This window comes from Bicyclus anynana, chromosome 11 (genome assembly GCF_947172395.1).
Source record: "Bicyclus anynana chromosome 11, ilBicAnyn1.1, whole genome shotgun sequence".
NCBI classification, from domain to species: domain Eukaryota; kingdom Metazoa; phylum Arthropoda; class Insecta; order Lepidoptera; family Nymphalidae; genus Bicyclus; species Bicyclus anynana.
In genome coordinates this window covers 16,073,230-16,092,084 of record NC_069093.1, presented here as the reverse complement: position 1 = coordinate 16,092,084, position 18,855 = coordinate 16,073,230, and the positions used below count along the sequence as shown (strand labels likewise).

General features: G+C 36.1%; 2 protein-coding genes and 1 pseudogene across 2 annotated transcripts; all 3 read right to left on the bottom strand.

Annotated features, from left to right (window-relative positions):
• Window positions 1–1,731: 1,731 nt before the first annotated feature.
• LOC112049788 (15-hydroxyprostaglandin dehydrogenase [NAD(+)]-like) lies at window positions 1,732–2,978 on the bottom strand. The gene has a single exon (XM_024087819.2). The coding sequence runs from the start codon at window positions 2,874–2,876 to the stop codon at window positions 2,124–2,126; it is 753 nt and encodes a 250-aa protein (XP_023943587.2). The 5' UTR covers window positions 2,877–2,978; the 3' UTR covers window positions 1,732–2,123.
• A 4,312-nt stretch (window positions 2,979–7,290) lies between these two features.
• Window positions 7,291–8,148, bottom strand: LOC112049781 (alcohol dehydrogenase-like). The gene has a single exon (XM_024087808.2). The coding sequence runs from the start codon at window positions 8,088–8,090 to the stop codon at window positions 7,338–7,340; it is 753 nt and encodes a 250-aa protein (XP_023943576.1). The 5' UTR covers window positions 8,091–8,148; the 3' UTR covers window positions 7,291–7,337.
• Window positions 8,149–13,924: 5,776 nt separating this feature from the next.
• LOC128198530 (15-hydroxyprostaglandin dehydrogenase [NAD(+)]-like) lies at window positions 13,925–14,667 on the bottom strand (annotated as a pseudogene).
• Window positions 14,668–18,855: the final 4,188 nt, after the last annotated feature.

The window sequence follows — 18,855 nt, the reverse complement described above, 5'->3', positions numbered from 1 at the left end:
TGCAAAGAGAAAGTGAATAAATGGTTTATATTTTAATGGAATAATATGATAAAGCTCAATGTATTTTCATCCCCTGTATTCCCACCCCGCTAAGTCTGAAGCACAGTTGATGTGAACTAATGTTGCAAAGCTTTTAGCCTCACCCCCTTCCTCCCCCTACCTGCCGACTACGACAATACCTCATTACGTGGTTACGCCGCAGCGATATGTTTGTTGTATCACCGTTCTAATCATTAGACCGGCTTCTTAAACTCCTTTTTCACTATCGGCTTTGATCAACCATGATCATAATAATGACACTTTAAACCCTAAGACTAGATTCAGATCGCTTGGTCCTGCGCGTTTTTTACAGTAAGTACATCTAAACGCATAGGTTTATCATGTACATTTTTTGCAGTATAAACGCCGTGTGAACTGTTCTATGTACAACGTATAGGTGTCATTATTTATACCAAACCTCAACCGTCGTTTAATGATAAACTACTTAAAATCAACCGTAGCAAAATTCAAACGGTTATAGAACTAGTGGCATAGTGGCAGGGCACTGCACATTAAATAAATATCTTCCAGTTCTAGGTTTCGACAGTTCTCTATGCAGAACGTGCATGGAGGAAGAAGAAATGCTAATAGACGTCATGCTTACAAGTAACATATGTAACACTAGAATTACAGTTCAGATTTTGCCAAACAATAATTGCAAGTAAAAAAATTTCTAATTTTGTCTTACGTATTTACAATAACTTTATCATAGAATATATTAATTAAAACTAAGAATTACACAGTATATTAAATTAAAATTTATAATAATTATCTCACGTACAAAATTATCAGAAAAAAATATTTTAGCCTAGCTCTTTAGTTTTGTGGGTAACTAATATTGACAAATTAATGAGCGCGCAAATGTCAAATCTTTTGCGTCAGCAGGCTTTAAGCCTCCAATGGTGTGTCAAGACTTGTTGTTCAGTAGCAGCGACATATATTCACGCTTTCTAAATAGTTTTAAGAGTCTCAACGGCCGCAAATGTTAACCTACTTTGTATAAAAGCATATAATATTATCCTCCTCCTTTTTGGGCGAATGGTCGTGGCAGACCTTTTGTCCTGACTTCAATGCTTTGTCGGTTTTTAAGTTTCTATATACCGTTTTTTTATTCAGAAGGTTTCCACAGTTACAAATTTGACTAGAAATTCAAAAATGGATCCGTTTCAACTAATTAATTTGCCATTATTTTTGCCATGACGTTAGGGTTCCAAGGTGCTAAAATGTCGATCCCGCACTAGAAAACAGTGTTGGTCGAACCCCCTCCAGGTGGACTGACGACATCCAGCGAGTCGCAGGGATTCGCTGGATGCAGGTGGCCCGAGATCGTTTTGCTTGGAGGTCCATGCAAGAGGCCAATGTCCAGCAGTGGACGTCTATCGGCTGATAAGGTTAGGTAAGGTATTCACAATTTAAGAGTCAAAGTTATGCCACATTAACTGTAACATAACAATCATTATCAACCGATGGACGACGGACGACCACAGCTGGATAAAGGTCTATTTTAAGGGCTTTGAAATAAGTGACTCAAGCCAAGAAATTAATTAATAGAAAATAAATGATCAAATACGAAATAGCAAAGGCACAACATTTAGATGTCTGCAAAATAGATTGATGCACTTTATCAACCAATTACTGGAATACAGCGCACAGGGCATGAGCCTATGTCGTGAGATATATTAAATCAAAGAGTTTGATAAGAGGATCTCAAGTATATATTTCTTTTAAATTCTAAAATGAATAGCTTCGAAGTTGTTCGAGATATCGTATGTGGAAACTAATGCTTTCAGTAAAGAAAATTAATAAATCACGTTATTAAACTGAAATCACTCAAGATTGACAAACTATAGGTACTGTAAATACTGTACTAAATATACATATTACAATACGACGGTACAATGCTATTTAGGAATTCTGTACGAGCCCTAATATTTTATAATAACAGTTTTAGGTAACATCGTTCGGAACCCACTTTACGCGAGTTTGATCACATTAGATTTATTAAAATTTATAAAATTAGAAAGTTAACTTATTAAATAATAAGAATTAACATTATTTAGACAACACAAAGCAAATATCATCACTTATACCTCGACAATAGGCTTCGCCCCTTCTATAAGCCAGGCTGTTCCGCTGTTAGCATTCTCGAATACGTCAACAGCTGCTTTACCGACCGAATCCACTTTCTGCCAAAGCTGTTTCTTTAGAAACACGCCATAATCTTTAGCTATGCTATCATCGTCCCACGTCTTAAGATCATGTACCAGAGCAGTATCGGTGTACCCTGGACAGATTCCCAACACCCTGACTCCGGATCTATTGTAGTTGTACGTATGTCCCAAGGATTTCGTAAAGCCCATCACTGCGAACTTCGAAGCTTGGTAAACTGGGAGGTACTGGTCGACTCTGTATCCGTAAATTGAAGCTAAATTTATGATCGTGCCACCCTTCCCTCCTTTGTCCATCCTCATGTACTGCCAGAACTTCAGCGACCAATCGATCAAAGCTTGAACGTTAATATTTATAGTGTCCCTAATTCTCTGATCGTTGAGAATGCCTGCGTTGTTAACCAAAACGTGAACAGTTTCGTAGGTGCTTACAATTTTAGGATACACGGTATCCAAGTCTTTCGTGACATTGCATTTCATGAAAACAGCTCTGTTTGCACCGTATTTTGTGCAGAGATTTTTGCTTGACTCCAAACCTCGTGCTTCAGTGGTGCCGAGTAGGATTGCAACTTTAGCGCCTTTTTGTAAATATCTGTCAGCTATTTCGTAGCCGATGCCCACTGAACCTCCAGTGATCACAACGACTTTGTTCTTCAAATTCCGAGCCATGTTTTCTTCGCGAATTATTGCACACGATTGACAAGTCCCTAACGGGAACGGCCTATAAATATAGATGGTATCGTGTCAAAGATTCTATACATAGTGCAGTTGTAAATAAATGAGACGTTTTTATATAAAATGGCAAGCCGATGTCTACTAACGAATGTAATTACTTACCGTACCGTATTTCGCTAAGCTCATAGCAAACAATACTGTCATTAGCATAATTAACATAATTATACTTATTGATAATTATGTTTGTATTTTATACAGTGTAAACACTGCGTAAGCGTCATGCAAAGTACTTATTGGTAGATCCCACTCCTAATATACTACTGTAGTTAGAAATAAACCTATTTTCGGACTCAAGACTTTTGGGTTATAAAATATTTTCAACTGCATTGTAGAAATTGTTAGATGTACCAAATCGCGCTATACATATTTTTTATAACTCATAAATTCTCCATACAATTAATGAGGCTTATTATAAAAACCTTTCCTTTCCGCAAGGAAAAGAAAAGTGGAGGGCACAAGAGCACGTGGCAGGTCACCAATGCGCTGGACTGACCAAGTAAAAACCGCTCTCCATGGATCGCTCCACGAATGTTCTAGGAGAGCCACACTACGGGAGGAATGGCGACGGATAGTGAGGCTTACCACCGCGCCCAAATGACGACCACGACCACTCTGTCAAGAGTGTAACGACGAAGAAAAAGAATTATAAAAACTATCCCAGGAAATTTTAATCTGACTAGATTAAAATTTCCAAGGATAATTATTATTAAAATTGCCAAATCTAAATTATTTATAGGGAACATGTCATCATCTGACATAGAACATTCAGGGCCTGTAATCACAAGGCACGCAGATTTTCTTTCTACAAACGATAACGCTTCAAAAATTAAAAAAGTATGGGGATAAATTCACTATCAATAGGTCACGTGTCAAGTTGTCGATCGTATCTATCATTCCCTTTCATTTGTTAGTTTTCGAAACGTTAAGGTGGGTACAGATTGGTGCAATGCAACATGTAATGTAATATTCTGCATTACATTGCATGTTCCCTGCTGCCTTGGACGTGTGGCGCGCGCGGTACGCGGATTGACTACGAATCATTCGAGAACATCTGTTCCCGCATTTCGTAACAAACACTATTAATTAACATTATTGCATTTTTCTGCTGTTATTTTCAATAAATTTCGTTGCGCATGCGAACGAAACGAACGACCGTCCACGGCTCAGTCCTGCGCACACTGCGCGCCCCTTTGTGTTCGTACCAAAAACCGACAAATCTCGGATCGAACCGCGCACGAATTGTAACGCTCGGAGCGTGCGCGACCCAGGCGCAGTTCGTGCGCGCGAGGCGTCCAAACCACGAGCATTCGTGATACATTGCAGCAATGTGGATGTCAAATTCTTGCATTGAATGTTGCACTACATGTTGCATTGCACCAATCTGTACCCACCTTTAGCATTTGTTAATGTTAGTTGTACGACTTACGAGTCATACGAAACGTTATTCACAGCACGCACAGTTAATCTGAACTGATGTTTCAAAGCTTTTTAACCCCTTTCTTCGCTTCGCCTCCCCTACCTGCCACGACAATACCTCATTACGTGGTTACGCTGCAGCGATATGTTTGTTGTATCACCGTTCTCATCATTAGATCGGCTTCTTAAGCTCCTTTTTCACTATCGGCTTTGATCAACCATGATCATAGTAATGACACGTAAAACCCTAGCTAAACCTAAATCACTTAAATAAATGCATATAATACCTATTTTAATAGCCCACATGGAAGGGTCAGGCTTACATTTGACCGACTTCCAAAAAGGAGGAGGTTTTACGTTAGGCTGTATGTATGGTTTTTTTTTATGTATATCCAGCAATAATTCCGTCATTCATGGACCGATTTTGAAAAATATTTTTTTATTCTGGGCTTGATTATTTTGTTTTGATGAGAACTTTCCACCTACATGGGTTGTGACTGTATTTAGGGTCTGGTGATGAAGACGAAGGACAGTGAAGAGAACTCCTCGACGGTTCACTGCAGCTACCTTGTGTTTGGACTTGATAAATTTGTATTGATGAGAACCTTCCACCTAGATGGGTTGTGACTGTATTAAGGGTCTGGTGATGAAGACGAAGGACAGTGAAGAGAACTCCTCGACGGTTCACAGTTGCTACATTGTGTTTGGACTTGAATAATTGTATATTGATGAGAATTTTCTACCCATATAGGTTGTGACTGCATAAGGGGTCTGGTGATGAAGACGGAGGACAGTTAAGACAATTCCTTATTGGTTATGATACCTTTCACGTTTTTCTGGAAATTTATTTATTTATTAGATTTATTTACTACCACTTACACTAACTAAAATAATGTACTAAATTATAAACCACTATAAGTGTAGTGGTTATTTACAAATAAGCACAGCATGAAATAAAGAAGAACACTAAATAAAAGATAACTTAAATATCACAAATAAAGAACATACACACTAGTATTATTAAGTGAAAAAGGAGAAAAAATGAGAGAAAGAAAGAAAATGAAATAAGGTGAGCACATTTTAGTCATAAGAGTATCAAGTAGAGATATTTTTTTTTAAAACTGTATATTGATTCAGAGTTAATGTTAACTTTAGAACTGATATTATTATAGGTCTTACTAATCTAGGAATAGGAAAATTGGCACCAACAATAATTCTACGTAGCGGAGGATGTAAAGGAGTGATAGGTTTGGATAATTAAAGGGAATCCTAAATGTAATCAATGATAATAATTGAGCACAATCAATCTTCAAATTTATTGTTCAATAATACCTAATTAAGATTAAAGTTGAACATGTACAACAAATACCTACGTTTACTAGTCATGATGGTGCATCAATTTAAGACGGAATTCAAGTTGCGTAACCAAGTCTAATTAGTAATGCTCTTTTGTCGTGTGTCCTACTCATTAATTTGTTTAAGTCTAAGTCAGACGACGCTATTACATACCTACAATGTTTTAACACGACTCACAGCAACATACCTTTGGCACTAGATCCCGTAGACAGGACAAGTTAGGGTACCGTCCACATAATTATATGAGATATAGGAGGGTGGCTTGGCCTTAAGTTGCTCACGACGATTATCCAGATCCCGCCTCCGCCTATCTTCAAAACCAAAGGTAGGTAACCATATCTGTTAAGATTACACTAAAAATTTAAAAATAAAAAAAAATTAAAACTTCAAAAACATAAAAGATACTGCCTAAACTAAAAAGCGAAAAATAATATTATACTATATGATACTACTATAGGATCAGTTTAAAGGCGGTGCTAAGCCGGTTGTGTTAATTTAAGCCGTTTCTGAAAGAACTACCTACATCAATTAAAAAAAAATATTTGATGTAGGTATACCTACATAATAATTTTTGGTCGAAAAATAACTTGCGTTAAATATTTTTGGTAATTACAAAATTTTGTAAATAAATTGTCATACGTTTAATACCATACGTATATATAGGTCATAAATAAAACAATTTTTATTTAAGAACACACACCAAACTTTATTAAGATTAAAAACATGAAATTAGAAAGTAAATTTATTACCCATTTGAACGCCCGTAATAGCAACCAGGCAAATAAACAAACGCCCCGTATGTCCCGCCCCCCAAAAAACCCCAAAAATTAGCAAAATTCGACGGAAGCCGCCTACTACTAAAAACGTTACGACGACTTAAGTATCGCACGTATTTAAAAATAAAATACCACGTCGCACGAGATGCGAAAATATAAAGAATAAATTTGCCGTTGTATTTAAACGGCCAACAAATATCTACTTTTAATAAAAAAAAATTATAAACTTATAAACATTTTCAAAATCAATCAAACTTTTCTTACACAACACTAAGATTAAAGTACACATTTTCTAGATTAAAAAACATAAAAACAACCATAAGAACTTGGAAATTCATTAACAAAATTCATTAAACTAACCTTAAAACCAACAACCCGACACTTCAAAAATCAAATTATGACGAATGACGAGTGACAAGTTTCTATATTGTCGATAGGAAAAAGGCGCTATAAACACTCTACAATTAGAAAGCAACGTAGAGAATGGCACAGTTTAAATAAAATTTACAGCGACAAAAGTATGGCCGCGCTAAATCTACCGGGCATACGTATGTCCCACGGGCGTTCAAGGGTCGATTACCGGGACCAGTGCGTCCCATGGGCGTTTCAGTGGAATAATAATCACACTATTATTATAAAAGTGAAAGTTTGCGTGTGAGTGTGTGTGTGTGTGTGTAAGTATGTTTGTTTCTCCTTTACACTGCAGCTATTGAAGCAATTTGGATAAAAATTGATTTTACTCTGGATTAACACATAGGTTTCATCCCGGAAACTCGCGGGATTTGTGTTAAACAGGCGTCCGCTATTAATTAATAACATTAAGACAAGATAAAGCAAATATCATCACTTAAACTTCGATAATAGGCTTCCCCCCTTCTATAAGCCAGGCTGTTCCGCTGTTAGCTTTCTCGAATACATCAACAATTGCTTTACCGACCGAATCCACTTTCTGCCAAAGCTGTTTCTTAACAAATACGCCATAAGCTTTTCCTATGCTTTCATCATCCCACGTCTTAGGATCATGCACCAGTGAAGTATCAGTGAACCCTGGACAGACTCCCAACACTCTGACTCCGGCTCTATTGTAGTTATACGTATGTCCCAGGGATTTCGTGAACCCCATCACTGCGAACTTCGAAGCTTGATAAACTGGGAGGTACTGGTCGACTCTGTATCCATAAATTGAAACTAAGTTTATGATCGTGCCACCCTTTCCTCCTTTGTCCGTCCTCATATGCTCCCAGAACTTCAGCGACCAATCGATCAAAGCTTGAACGTTGATATCTATTGTGTCCTTAATTCTGTGATCGTTTAGAATGCCTGCGTTGTTAATCAAAACGTGAACAGTTTCATAGGTGCTTATAATTTTAGGATACACGGTATCCAAGTCTTTCGTGATATCGCATTTCATGAAAACAGCTCTGTTCGCACCGTGTTTTGTGCAGAGCTTCTTGCTTGCCTCCAAACCATGTACTGCAGCTATGTCGAGTATGATTACAACTTTAGCGCCTTTTTGTAAATATCTGTCAGCTGTTTCGTAACCGATGGCTCCGGCAGCTCCGGTGATCACAGCGACTTTGTTCTTCAAATCCCGATCCATGTTTTCTTCGCGAATTATTGCACACGATTGACAAGTCCCTAACGGGAACGGCCTATAAATATAGATGGTATCGTGTCAAAGTTCCTATGCATAGTGCAGTTGTAAATAAATAAGACGTGTAATTACTCACCATACCGTACTTTTCTAAGCTCATAGCAAACAACACAGCGATTAGCATAATTAACATAACGATACTTATTGGTTTGTTACATACAGTGACAACACTGCATGAGCGTCTTGCAAAATTTTCAATATTAGTAGTAGGTATTTTGAAAAAGAAAGAAGAAAGAAAAAAAAATATTCCAAAAGTTGTGCCAAACTTTACAACCTTCATATTTACTTAACAACTTAATTTTGCATTTAACACAACTTTGAAAAAAAGGATTCAGCTCAGCATTATGCTGCATATACCAAGCAAATGTATGGGCACACAGCGCTGATTTTCAACTGAAGACTTTGATCCAGGTGACAACACGGACACATAGCGATGTCATATAGCGACATAACTAAACCAAAGTAAATGTTACATGATATGACTAAACTAAAACTAATTATTAATACAAAATTGAGCGACACAATAAAAATATAAATATAACAATAAAATTAAATATAATTATAAAACAATATAACTACGATAGATAAATAATATATATTTGTAGATCACACTCCCATTATTCTACTGTAGCTAGAGAAAAATTGCATGCAAATGGAGAATTTCCGAGATAAGATATATATTTACCTTACTAGACAACCAAACCTGTATGAATTTAACATTCGACCCAAGACGGTTGTCTATTTTCGGACTCAAGACCTTTGGGTTATTAAATATTTTCAACGGTGTATAGAAATCGTTAGACGTTTAATAGTTTTCGAATCGTTAGCGTTTTAGAAAACCGCCGTGCCACATAGCTACAGGCCCAGGCTTTGCAACAATCTGCATCCTTACGTAGTTAATGTTAGTCGTACGACTTACTACTTCATACTGATCGTTTTGGCTCGTTGTTCCAACGTTAAATCTCATTGCGAAGTTATGAATTCATATGAAACAAATATTTATGAATACTTCTAGCTTCCGTTATCCCTCCAACAAAGTGGGTACCAGCCCTGCGATGGCCTGTATAGTATACCTACAATATAAATAATTGTTTATTCGTTATAATATTATCTTCTCATTGAGAAAGTTGAGATCTTGAAGTTTTATTTTTGTTTTAAAAGAGGTGGAGGTACCTAACTCCGCGCTTATGACGTATGGTAACGCAATTCAACGAACATTTACTACCTCATTGGTCCCGTTATTAATTCGTTCAGCTACAGAAAACGAGTTGCAAGGTCCAAATCACAGTAAAGATATTACAAGCAGTATAATAACTCGGCCGTATTTTTGAAATAAATACCTACAGCCGCGCGGTACGTAAACATGTCATAGGGCTGCCCGCATGCAGCAATTTAATTACATTTGCTAACTTTGTGTTTCCACTTAGTTTTGTGATTGTAAATAAACTTTTTTTATATAAACAAATAAAATACTTTGTAAATTGTAGTAAAATGGGAAGTGATAAATAAAAATGCGTGTTTTTTATTGGTTGATTTAATTAAGGCTGATACTACGTCAATGATCTTGAAGGATTGGTCGTATTCTTAAACATATTTATTTCGGTGATGCCATCTAGGTATTACCTCCACACTACGTGAACAAATAAAAAAAAAGATAAATACCTTCATGAAATTGTAGTGATTTAAAATAGATAATGAAACAATGAACAAACGCACTAATTGTCCCTACGATACGATAGTTCCCCTAGATTTCTCTAGGATGCCATTATCAGATCCTGACATGAAAAAAATGGGACTAACCTGAAAGAATATTCATCCAAACAAAAAAGAAACGGTTTACAAATGACGGAAATATCGCTGTAAATACGATAAGATTCTTTTTGGAAGTCGGTTAAAATTCTTGTCACCAATGCCAAGCTGAGCAAAAGTTTTATGAGCTTGCACATTAAAGTGCATAAAATCCGCCATTTTGATTTTTTAAGAACTAAGTTACCCAGTGACACTCGGCCTATCTAGACGAGTTTAATGACATATCATTTATCAGTATGTGTGCTTGGCAAATTTGTTCGTAACACTCCCGAAGGTCGGCGCGGTCCGGGAGGGGGGTAACGATGCCCAGCGCGTACGACTTCACACCCGCGCAGTCCTTTCCTCCCGTCGCCCGCATACAACAACAAGTCATAACATTCAAACACATACTCCTCCTTTGGGCTTCGCCGCAGTCGGGTAACAAAACACAAATGATCCGAGCACAGTCACACAATACATTGTACAAGCAGTCGAGGTTTTAATACAAGCTTATCGTACCTACTGTATCGTGATTCATGAACCGCGTATAGCTACATATTTCAATCGTGTCAATCACTTTCCTTTACTCTATTCACTTTATTTACTAATCCAGATACCTACCTTTATTCTGGAGATAAAAGGAAATACCTTATCCATTAAAAAATACAAGATTATGTACCTACCTACTAATAAGTAAATTTATTTTAAAGTTAACCTTTCAGAGTTTCCAGGTAACTTAAAAAAAGATATCTCTGGATGGGATAATTGAATTCATGCATCCAAAAACGGCACAGTATTTCCTACTGGTCATAATTAAAAAAATCTAATACTATTAATACACTTTACTCTGTTAATACACCGTGCGTTCGTTCGTCACCGCGGCACAGTCGCGACTGTCTTCACCCTACGATCACCCCATGTTCAAGGAGCGTAGGTATAGCTCGCGTTTCGACCTCTAGTATGAAGTCCAACTACTGGTTGTAATATCTTTTCTGTGTCCAAATGATAACGTTCGTTGTTAGCGATCGTTTATGATGTTAATGACAATGATTGGGACCGAAAACTAAACTTGCTCTGACGTATAATACAGGATGCTCGGGAGTATTTCCCATAAATCTTTTTTCTTTTTTTGTAAATAGACCTATAATTGTGTCCCTTGTACGCATCCTTCTATAATATTTTATTTATAATTATGACGTAGCCAAGTGTTACGTATTTTAAAATGCAAGAACAGATACCTAAAGGTGAGTGTTACATGGATAATCGTAATTATTTGAATGACTTTGTATGAAAACATAAAAAGTTTTTATTTTTATAGTAAAAAAAATATAAGTTTTAAAGTTCGGTTCCTATAAGTGGACTCGTTAACAACTTTTAGTTATGGGAAATCGTCCCGAACGTCCTGTATATAAGACCCGACTCCATAAACTTCTTCATCCTGAGCTAAGTATTTCCTAGAATAAAGAAATAAATTCAGCTCAGCAGGCTAATTCACTAACTTTGACGTTACTAACTTTGTTAGTTGACATAATGTAATTGAGATTCTGTATAACAAATGTCATTGTTAGTAGGGACCGGCTACTAACAACCTTTAGTAGGGACAAAAAAAAAAACAAAAAAAATAGTATCCGTAACTGTGCAGGGTACATACTCAACCTATTCAATTGAAAGTAAATAGTTAATGGTTTGATTGTAGATAAAGGCTTCAGTTACTTACTGTAATATGGAATAACGATCATCATTATCAGTTGATTTTTAACGACTCACAACAGAAAAAAAAATTGAAAATAAATAGATAATGAGTTGATTGTAGATAAAAGCTTAAGTAAATTACTGTAATAAGGAAGAACGATCATCGTTATATGCCTATTTACCGACGACAGGGCCAGGACGCCTTACAGGGGATATGGAGCTAAGACCCACTACGCAACTCTATTGCGAGTTTGTGGGCTTAGGATAATAATGTTTCATTCACAATCACTATCAGATCTCACTGATGATGACCAGGACGACGCTTTAATTTGATTCTCCAGGTACGGGTTTTAATATCATCAACTTCCCAACTTCGGGCTGAAAATTTTACTTAAAACTTCTTAGACTCAAACCCAGGACCTCGAAATCCGAAGCCACATAGGCTTACTACTGGATCATCAGGACAGATTTCCTGATATTGACCGCCTTCTAACAGTCAACATGTACCTAAACTTGGCCATTAGGCCGCGTTTCCTTTCATAAATCGCATTTTACTAAAATTAAGCTCAACAACCTGATTTAGACTAGCTTGGTGCATCTTAGCTCTTATATAAGGAGACTGACGTGTCTTATATATCTGACTGACGTGTCAAAAGTGCTTGTAAACTAAGCCTACTTGATATAAATTATTTTTGATTTTTTTTGGTTGTTAATGATAATTGTTAATTAACCGTCTTCCAAAACGGAGGAGGTTCTATGTCCGGCTGTATGTATGTTTTTCTTATGTATGTCCAGCGATATTTTCGTCATTTGACAGCCGATTTTAAGAATTCTTTTTTGTTTGGAAGGGTATACTTCCGAAATAATACGATCTCGACTATGCAATGCTATCTATCGGAACAGAACTAAACTAAGCTATCTTAGAAACAAACCACAAATTCAGTTTTAATGTGGTTGTAATAATTCCAATCTCTAGTACTGAAACGAAGGCTTTTACTAATAAATTAATACAATATTAATTGCTTATGCTTATGGTTCAATTTGATCATAATAATAATAATATTATTAATAAAAAATATAATAATATAATTTAAAAAATATAATATAAAAAATATAATAATAATATTATTAATAAAAAATATCAAAAAAGTTTTATCAAAAATAAAACAAATTGTTACATTTTAAACTCTTATCCAAATCGCCTTGAAATTGTTTTGAAGCAATTTTGGTTAGCTTTAACATTTACATAATTTTTATGCAGGCACTAATAAATAATGTTTTTGCACCTAGGTTGGGGGTTCTACTTAAACAGAGGTAGACCAAATCTTGACAAACTACTTAGATTTTTAAGTAATAAATAAAAAGTCTATCAGATAAACAATAATCTTATGCAATTCGGTCGTTTAATTTTTTTATTTGGCATTATTTTACTTTTTTCTAGTAGATACTTTTATGTATTTTGTGCCTAGACGCCATTGCCATTAAAAATTATTGAGGCGTATAATTATATTTGTCTTACTTTTAGGGTGTATCACGTCATCAACCCATATTCGGCTCACTGCTGAGCTCGAGTCTCCTCTCAGAATGAGAGGGGTTAGGCCAATAGTCCACCACGCTGGCCCAATGCGGATTGGCAGACTTTACACACGCAGAGAATGAATATAATTCTCTGGTATGCAGGTTTCCTCACGATGTTTTCCTTCACCGATTGAGACACGTGATATTAAATTTCTTAAAATGCACACAACTGAAAAGTTGGAGGTGCATGCCCTGAACCGGATTCGAACCCACACCCTCCGGAATCGGAGGCAGAGGTCATATCCACTGGGCTATCACTGCTCTTAGGGTGTATGCAGTAACAAAATATGGTATCCACGCTGGGCTACTAGGCACATAATTTCTAGTACTTCCTAGAAAATTAAATTTCGCTCTATAGTACTTATACACAAAATTAAGTTGTAAAATACACATCCGTTGTCTCCCAAAACTATGGACCTACTTACAGTCTACAAACAGGAAAAAAATATATTTTTGTTTGTAACAAATAAACTCAAAACTACTGGACCGATTTAAAAAATTCTTTCACCAATAGTAACCTACATTATCAGGCAGTAACGTAATAAGTAGCGATTATATATTTAATCCCCGTATTATCACGGAAATGGGAACTACGCGAGTAAAATCGCGAGGTCCTACTAATTTTCAATAATCATGCAGTAATAAAAACATAAATGCAATATGTTTGTATATTAAAATATTAACAAACAACATCATCAGACGAAAAATTCATCACATCACAATTATCGTAAATTCAAACTTCGATAATAGGCTTTGCTCCTTCTATCAGCCAAAGTGTTCTGCTCAGCTTTCTCATACACATCAACTGCAGCTTCGCCAGCTGCATCTGCCTTCTGCCAAATACCGTCAGTCTCCACGTATTCCACAAAAACCGCATTAATTTCATCGTCGAAACTCTGAACGTCATTCGCCAGTGGTGTTTCAGTGAACCCTGGACACAATCCAACTAATCTGACTTCGGATCTATCGTAATTGTATTTATGTCCTAACGATTTTGTGAAACCCATCACTGCGAACTTCGAAGCTTGGTACACAGGGAGGAACTAATACACTCTGAATCCTTTAATTGATACTATAAGTATATGATAGTGCCTCCCTTTCCTCCCTTGTCTATCCTCATGTGCTGACAACAGCATGAACATTGAGATTGAGTGTCATTTTGATCGCTTTATCGTTTAGCATGCCGGCGTTGTGAACCAAAACGTCTAAAGTTTCGTAAGTTCTTATAATTTTTGTATAAACGGCATCCAAGTCTTTTCTGACGTCACATTTTATGAAAACAGCTCTGTTAGCGCCGTACTTTGCGCTTAGATTCTTGCTTAATTTGCAAGCCTTGTACTTCAGCAATATTGAGTATGATGGCAATTTTAACGCCTTTTTGTAAAAATGGGTCTACTGTTTGGTAACCGATGCCACCCTCATCGCCGGTGATAACAGCAACTTTGTCCTTCAAATCCCAGGCCATGTTCTTTTCGCGTTTTTTTTCACAAAATGGAATGAAACTACAAATAAAGATGATTGCATGTCAGAAGTTGTGCCTAATATTCGAAATATTATTATTTTGAGAGGATGCAGATAAATGAGGCGTGTTTATTATTATCGGGTGGTCTGATATTTCGTGTTTTTGTTTTTGTGTGATGCGCCACTGATCGTCGTAGTTATGCTACAATTTGTGATAATAATTAATTACCGCTTAGCGTCAGTTCGTCTGATTCTTTCATCGATTCTTATTGATTATAACTTGACAAGTTCGTTCATAACACTACCGATGTACCGCAAGGGGAGCGTGTAGCGATAAATGAAAAACCCACGACTGATGCACATCACTTCCCCGCACGCATGATTTCACACCCGCGCAGTCTTTCCTCCCGTCATATCATGTGAGTGTCATTAACAAACTTGTCAAGCTATAAAAGCCTGTGATAGCCAAATCTACATGATTTTATAAAAGCTGATAGTTTCAGTACATGTTCCTACCATAACAAAGAACGGTATGCAACAATAAAGTTTAGACCATTGAGGCTTTGGGCGGTTGCTACCGTTCCATTCAAAGCTTCATAGGTCTAAATAGGAATGAAAATAGTTGGTAGATATGTGACTGTTGAAAATTCAACGAGGTTTGCATCTTATAGCATAGACAAGATAGTGCTTGTAAACTCGAACAAACGTGGTTACACATAGTGTAAGCCACAACATGCATATTAATCCCTCACATGTAGAATTTCAGAGTAGGTACTTGAGCAAGCTACATGAATACAAGCACATGCACAAACTAATCTTTAATTTTATGTTGGTGTAATTCATGAGTAATATTATAAACTAACTAATATAAACACTCGCGATATCATGCGCGCGAAAGAAATCCGATCATTTTTCATTTCATTACCGGGCCCTGCTCTTGCATTCTGTAAAGTTACAGCGATGTGACAACGCTCATTTCCATGGCGACTTCGTTGTTAGTAACATTTTATATTTGGTATGTCATAGAAATAATAATTCATAATTCATAATTCTTTATTTGCAAATTGTTAAATACAGATCTTGATATAAATGTTGACATACAATTTGCTACAAAATAGCATGCAAATTTTAAAAATAATCTTATAACTAAATTACATTGTCTATATACACTATAATTGAAATTAAATTATTAATTTATTATTATGTCCGTTATACGTTAATTATTATTGTTTGTCAGTTAAATAGTCTTTGATAGTGTAATACCGTTTTTTTAACAATAGTTCTTTGATTTTAATTTTAAATAAAGCAACACTTAAATTTCTATTAATATAGTTCAAATTCTGATAAAACTTTTTACAGGCGAATATTACATAAGCGAAATTACACCCCAGATTTGATGGTGGCAAGCCTCACTATCCGTCGCCATTCCTACCCTGTAGTGTGGTTCTCCTAACACATTCGTGGAGCGAATCGTGGAGAGCGGTTTTCACTTGGTCAGTCCAGCGCATTAGTGACCTGCCACGAGCTTTTCTGCTCTCCATCTTTCCTTGCATCACAAGTCGCTCTATGGACGTGTCATATCTGTGATAAATGAGTATGCGACATTGGACTATGGAATATAGACGCTGTTTGATGCCTTGGAGGATTGAAATGTTGGTTTGGAACTGTGTCCAGGATATGCCAAGCATTCTTCTCCAGCACATTTCTAGATCAGATTATTTCACATATCAGTATTTTTCTTATAGTGCCATCTCCTATCTGAGGTCAGCTGTATTAGGCTGTATTAGGCTGGTTTAATTTCAGTTTGATTTACAATTACATAGTCAAGATATCGACAAGTAAGTACCTACCTTAGAAAATGCACGATTTCAACAAAAAAGACACATTTACAATTCACATCTGTGAATTGGCGATTTAGAATTATTATAAAATAAAGGGTTTTTCATTTGTTTATTTACTGTACTGTACATTTGTCTCCTTTAGATTTTCACAAATCCCATCATTGATTTTTTTGAGGTAAAATGTAACGTATAATAATCTCCTTAATCTTCCAGCGAAAGTCTTATTCAAATCGGCTAAGCAGTTCTAGAGATGAGCCTTGACAAACAGACAGACTGATAAACCGTGTGACAGCAGAGTTGAAGTGTTTCGTGTTAATGAAGAGAAATAGGTAAATATATACGTCAGCGAGACTTATTTTATATCGATGACTGCAATATATTTTTATCTTTGTCACCATAGATTAGATATTATACCCGTATCTATTATAAGCTATCTATCAAATCAAAATAATTATATAAGGTTCAATTGTCATTATAGTTGTCAATCTTCTCAGACCAAGGAACCCTCGTAACTTTAATTTTAAGTTTTCGACTTTAATTACCATCATTAAATCATGATACCTATAGGTTGACGTTTCAAAAGTGCTTGTGAACTAAGCCTAATTGAAATAAATGAATTTTGATTGATTGACTACTATATAGAGTATCTTTGCGTGATCGAATCAAAAATGAGGAGATCCGCAGAAGAACCAAAGTCACTGACATAGCTCAACGTGACGCGAAGCAGAAGTGGCAATGGGCGGGGCACATAGTTCGAAAAGCCGATGGCCGTTGGGGTCCCAAGTTGCTGGAATGGCAACCCCGCACTAGAAAGCGCAGTATTGACGACATCAAGCGAGTCGCAGGTATTCGCGGGATGCAGATGGCTTAGTATCGTGATGTTTGGAAGTCCCTACAAAAGGCGTATGTCCTGCAGTGAACGTCTGATATGATTGATGATGATCTGAGCCTTCTTATGAGGCCCATAGTTAGTGACCAAGTCTTATATAGAATATAAAAAATAATATAAAGAACATAATATTATATAGAACATAAGTATGCAATTAGTAATATTAATAGTTTCTAAGTATGGTATTAATTGAATTGTTTAATTGTATACTATTACAATATACGCATGTAGTTGTTTGCCCTTGGAAGCTGCGTTCCTTTTGTTTTGGAACTCGCCACCACATCATTTCGTATCATAAGAAAATAACGTTTTAGCTAATTGCTTATCAATTTTTGTTCACACGCAGTAGGTATGCTAACACTAAAGATAAAAAAATAAAAATTTTAATAAAAAAATTCAACCGACTCCAACTCAAAAATTAACTTAAACTAAAAAGCAAAAAATAACATCTTACCTATGTGCTACCTTCTGATCAGTTTGAAGGCGGTGCCAAGTCAGTGTCATGTTTTAATTAAAGCTGTTTCTGAAAGAACCACAGAAATTTTGTAGCTTAAACGTGTTTATTAAAACATCACTGGCTTGGCACCGCCTTCATAGGTAAGATGTAATTATTTGCTTTTTAGTTTAAGTTAATTTTTGAGTTGGAAGTCGGTCGAATTTTTTTATTAAAATTTTTCGATGCGTATTATCGTCGTCTAAAATATCGTCGAAGAATGTAAAATACCGGAATGGCACCTAAGACTTTCGTTAGTCATTAATATTTGATATTATTATGTATCTATAACGACGCTGTAACTCTAGTTAAGCATAGAACCTACTCTTTTTAAAGTAGGTAAAATAAAAAATCAGAGTAAGGAGGGCAAGCTCACGTTTCGCGCAAAGCATCAGGCCGGATAGAATTCCTGGCGCACTGCCATGAGATCATGATCCCAACAGTACTTAGGCACTTTAGATTTATTATACTGAATTTTATTGTCGTCTCAGAAAAAATGTACGTGACAGGTAAATTAAATAGATATGTACACAACTTTTTCTTATTTTATGACAAGTTAGCCTTTGACTGCGATATCACCAGCTATATTCACTATTATGGTCATAATTATCAACATAATAAAATATACATCAAATCAACTGAGAAATGTCTGCCTACTGTATGATATCCACGAAGGGTTGTCAGTAGGCACCGGATGACATACATTGAATCTCAGTTTACGTCAACTAACATACGTAAAAGTTAGTGAATTAGCCTGCAGGACTAGTACTCTATACCTATATTCTTACTCTAAGGTGGCTTTGGGTAGTAGGTACATAGTTACCTGTCACACAAGTCTGGATTGGATACTTACAAAGATGAAAAGCGTTCTGGAACGCTAAATCATGCGTATCTATTCGTGTGAATTCGCGGGCAAAAGAAAATGGCTGATATAAAATAAAATAATGAAAAAATTTTGTTTATCTTAAC

Excerpts from the sequence above, each read along its gene's own strand:
- LOC112049788 (XM_024087819.2), bottom strand. The coding sequence starts at position 2,876 with ATGGCTCGGAATTTGAAGAACAAAGTCGTTGTGATCACTGGAGGTTCA.
- LOC112049781 (XM_024087808.2), bottom strand. The coding sequence starts at position 8,090 with ATGGATCGGGATTTGAAGAACAAAGTCGCTGTGATCACCGGAGCTGCC.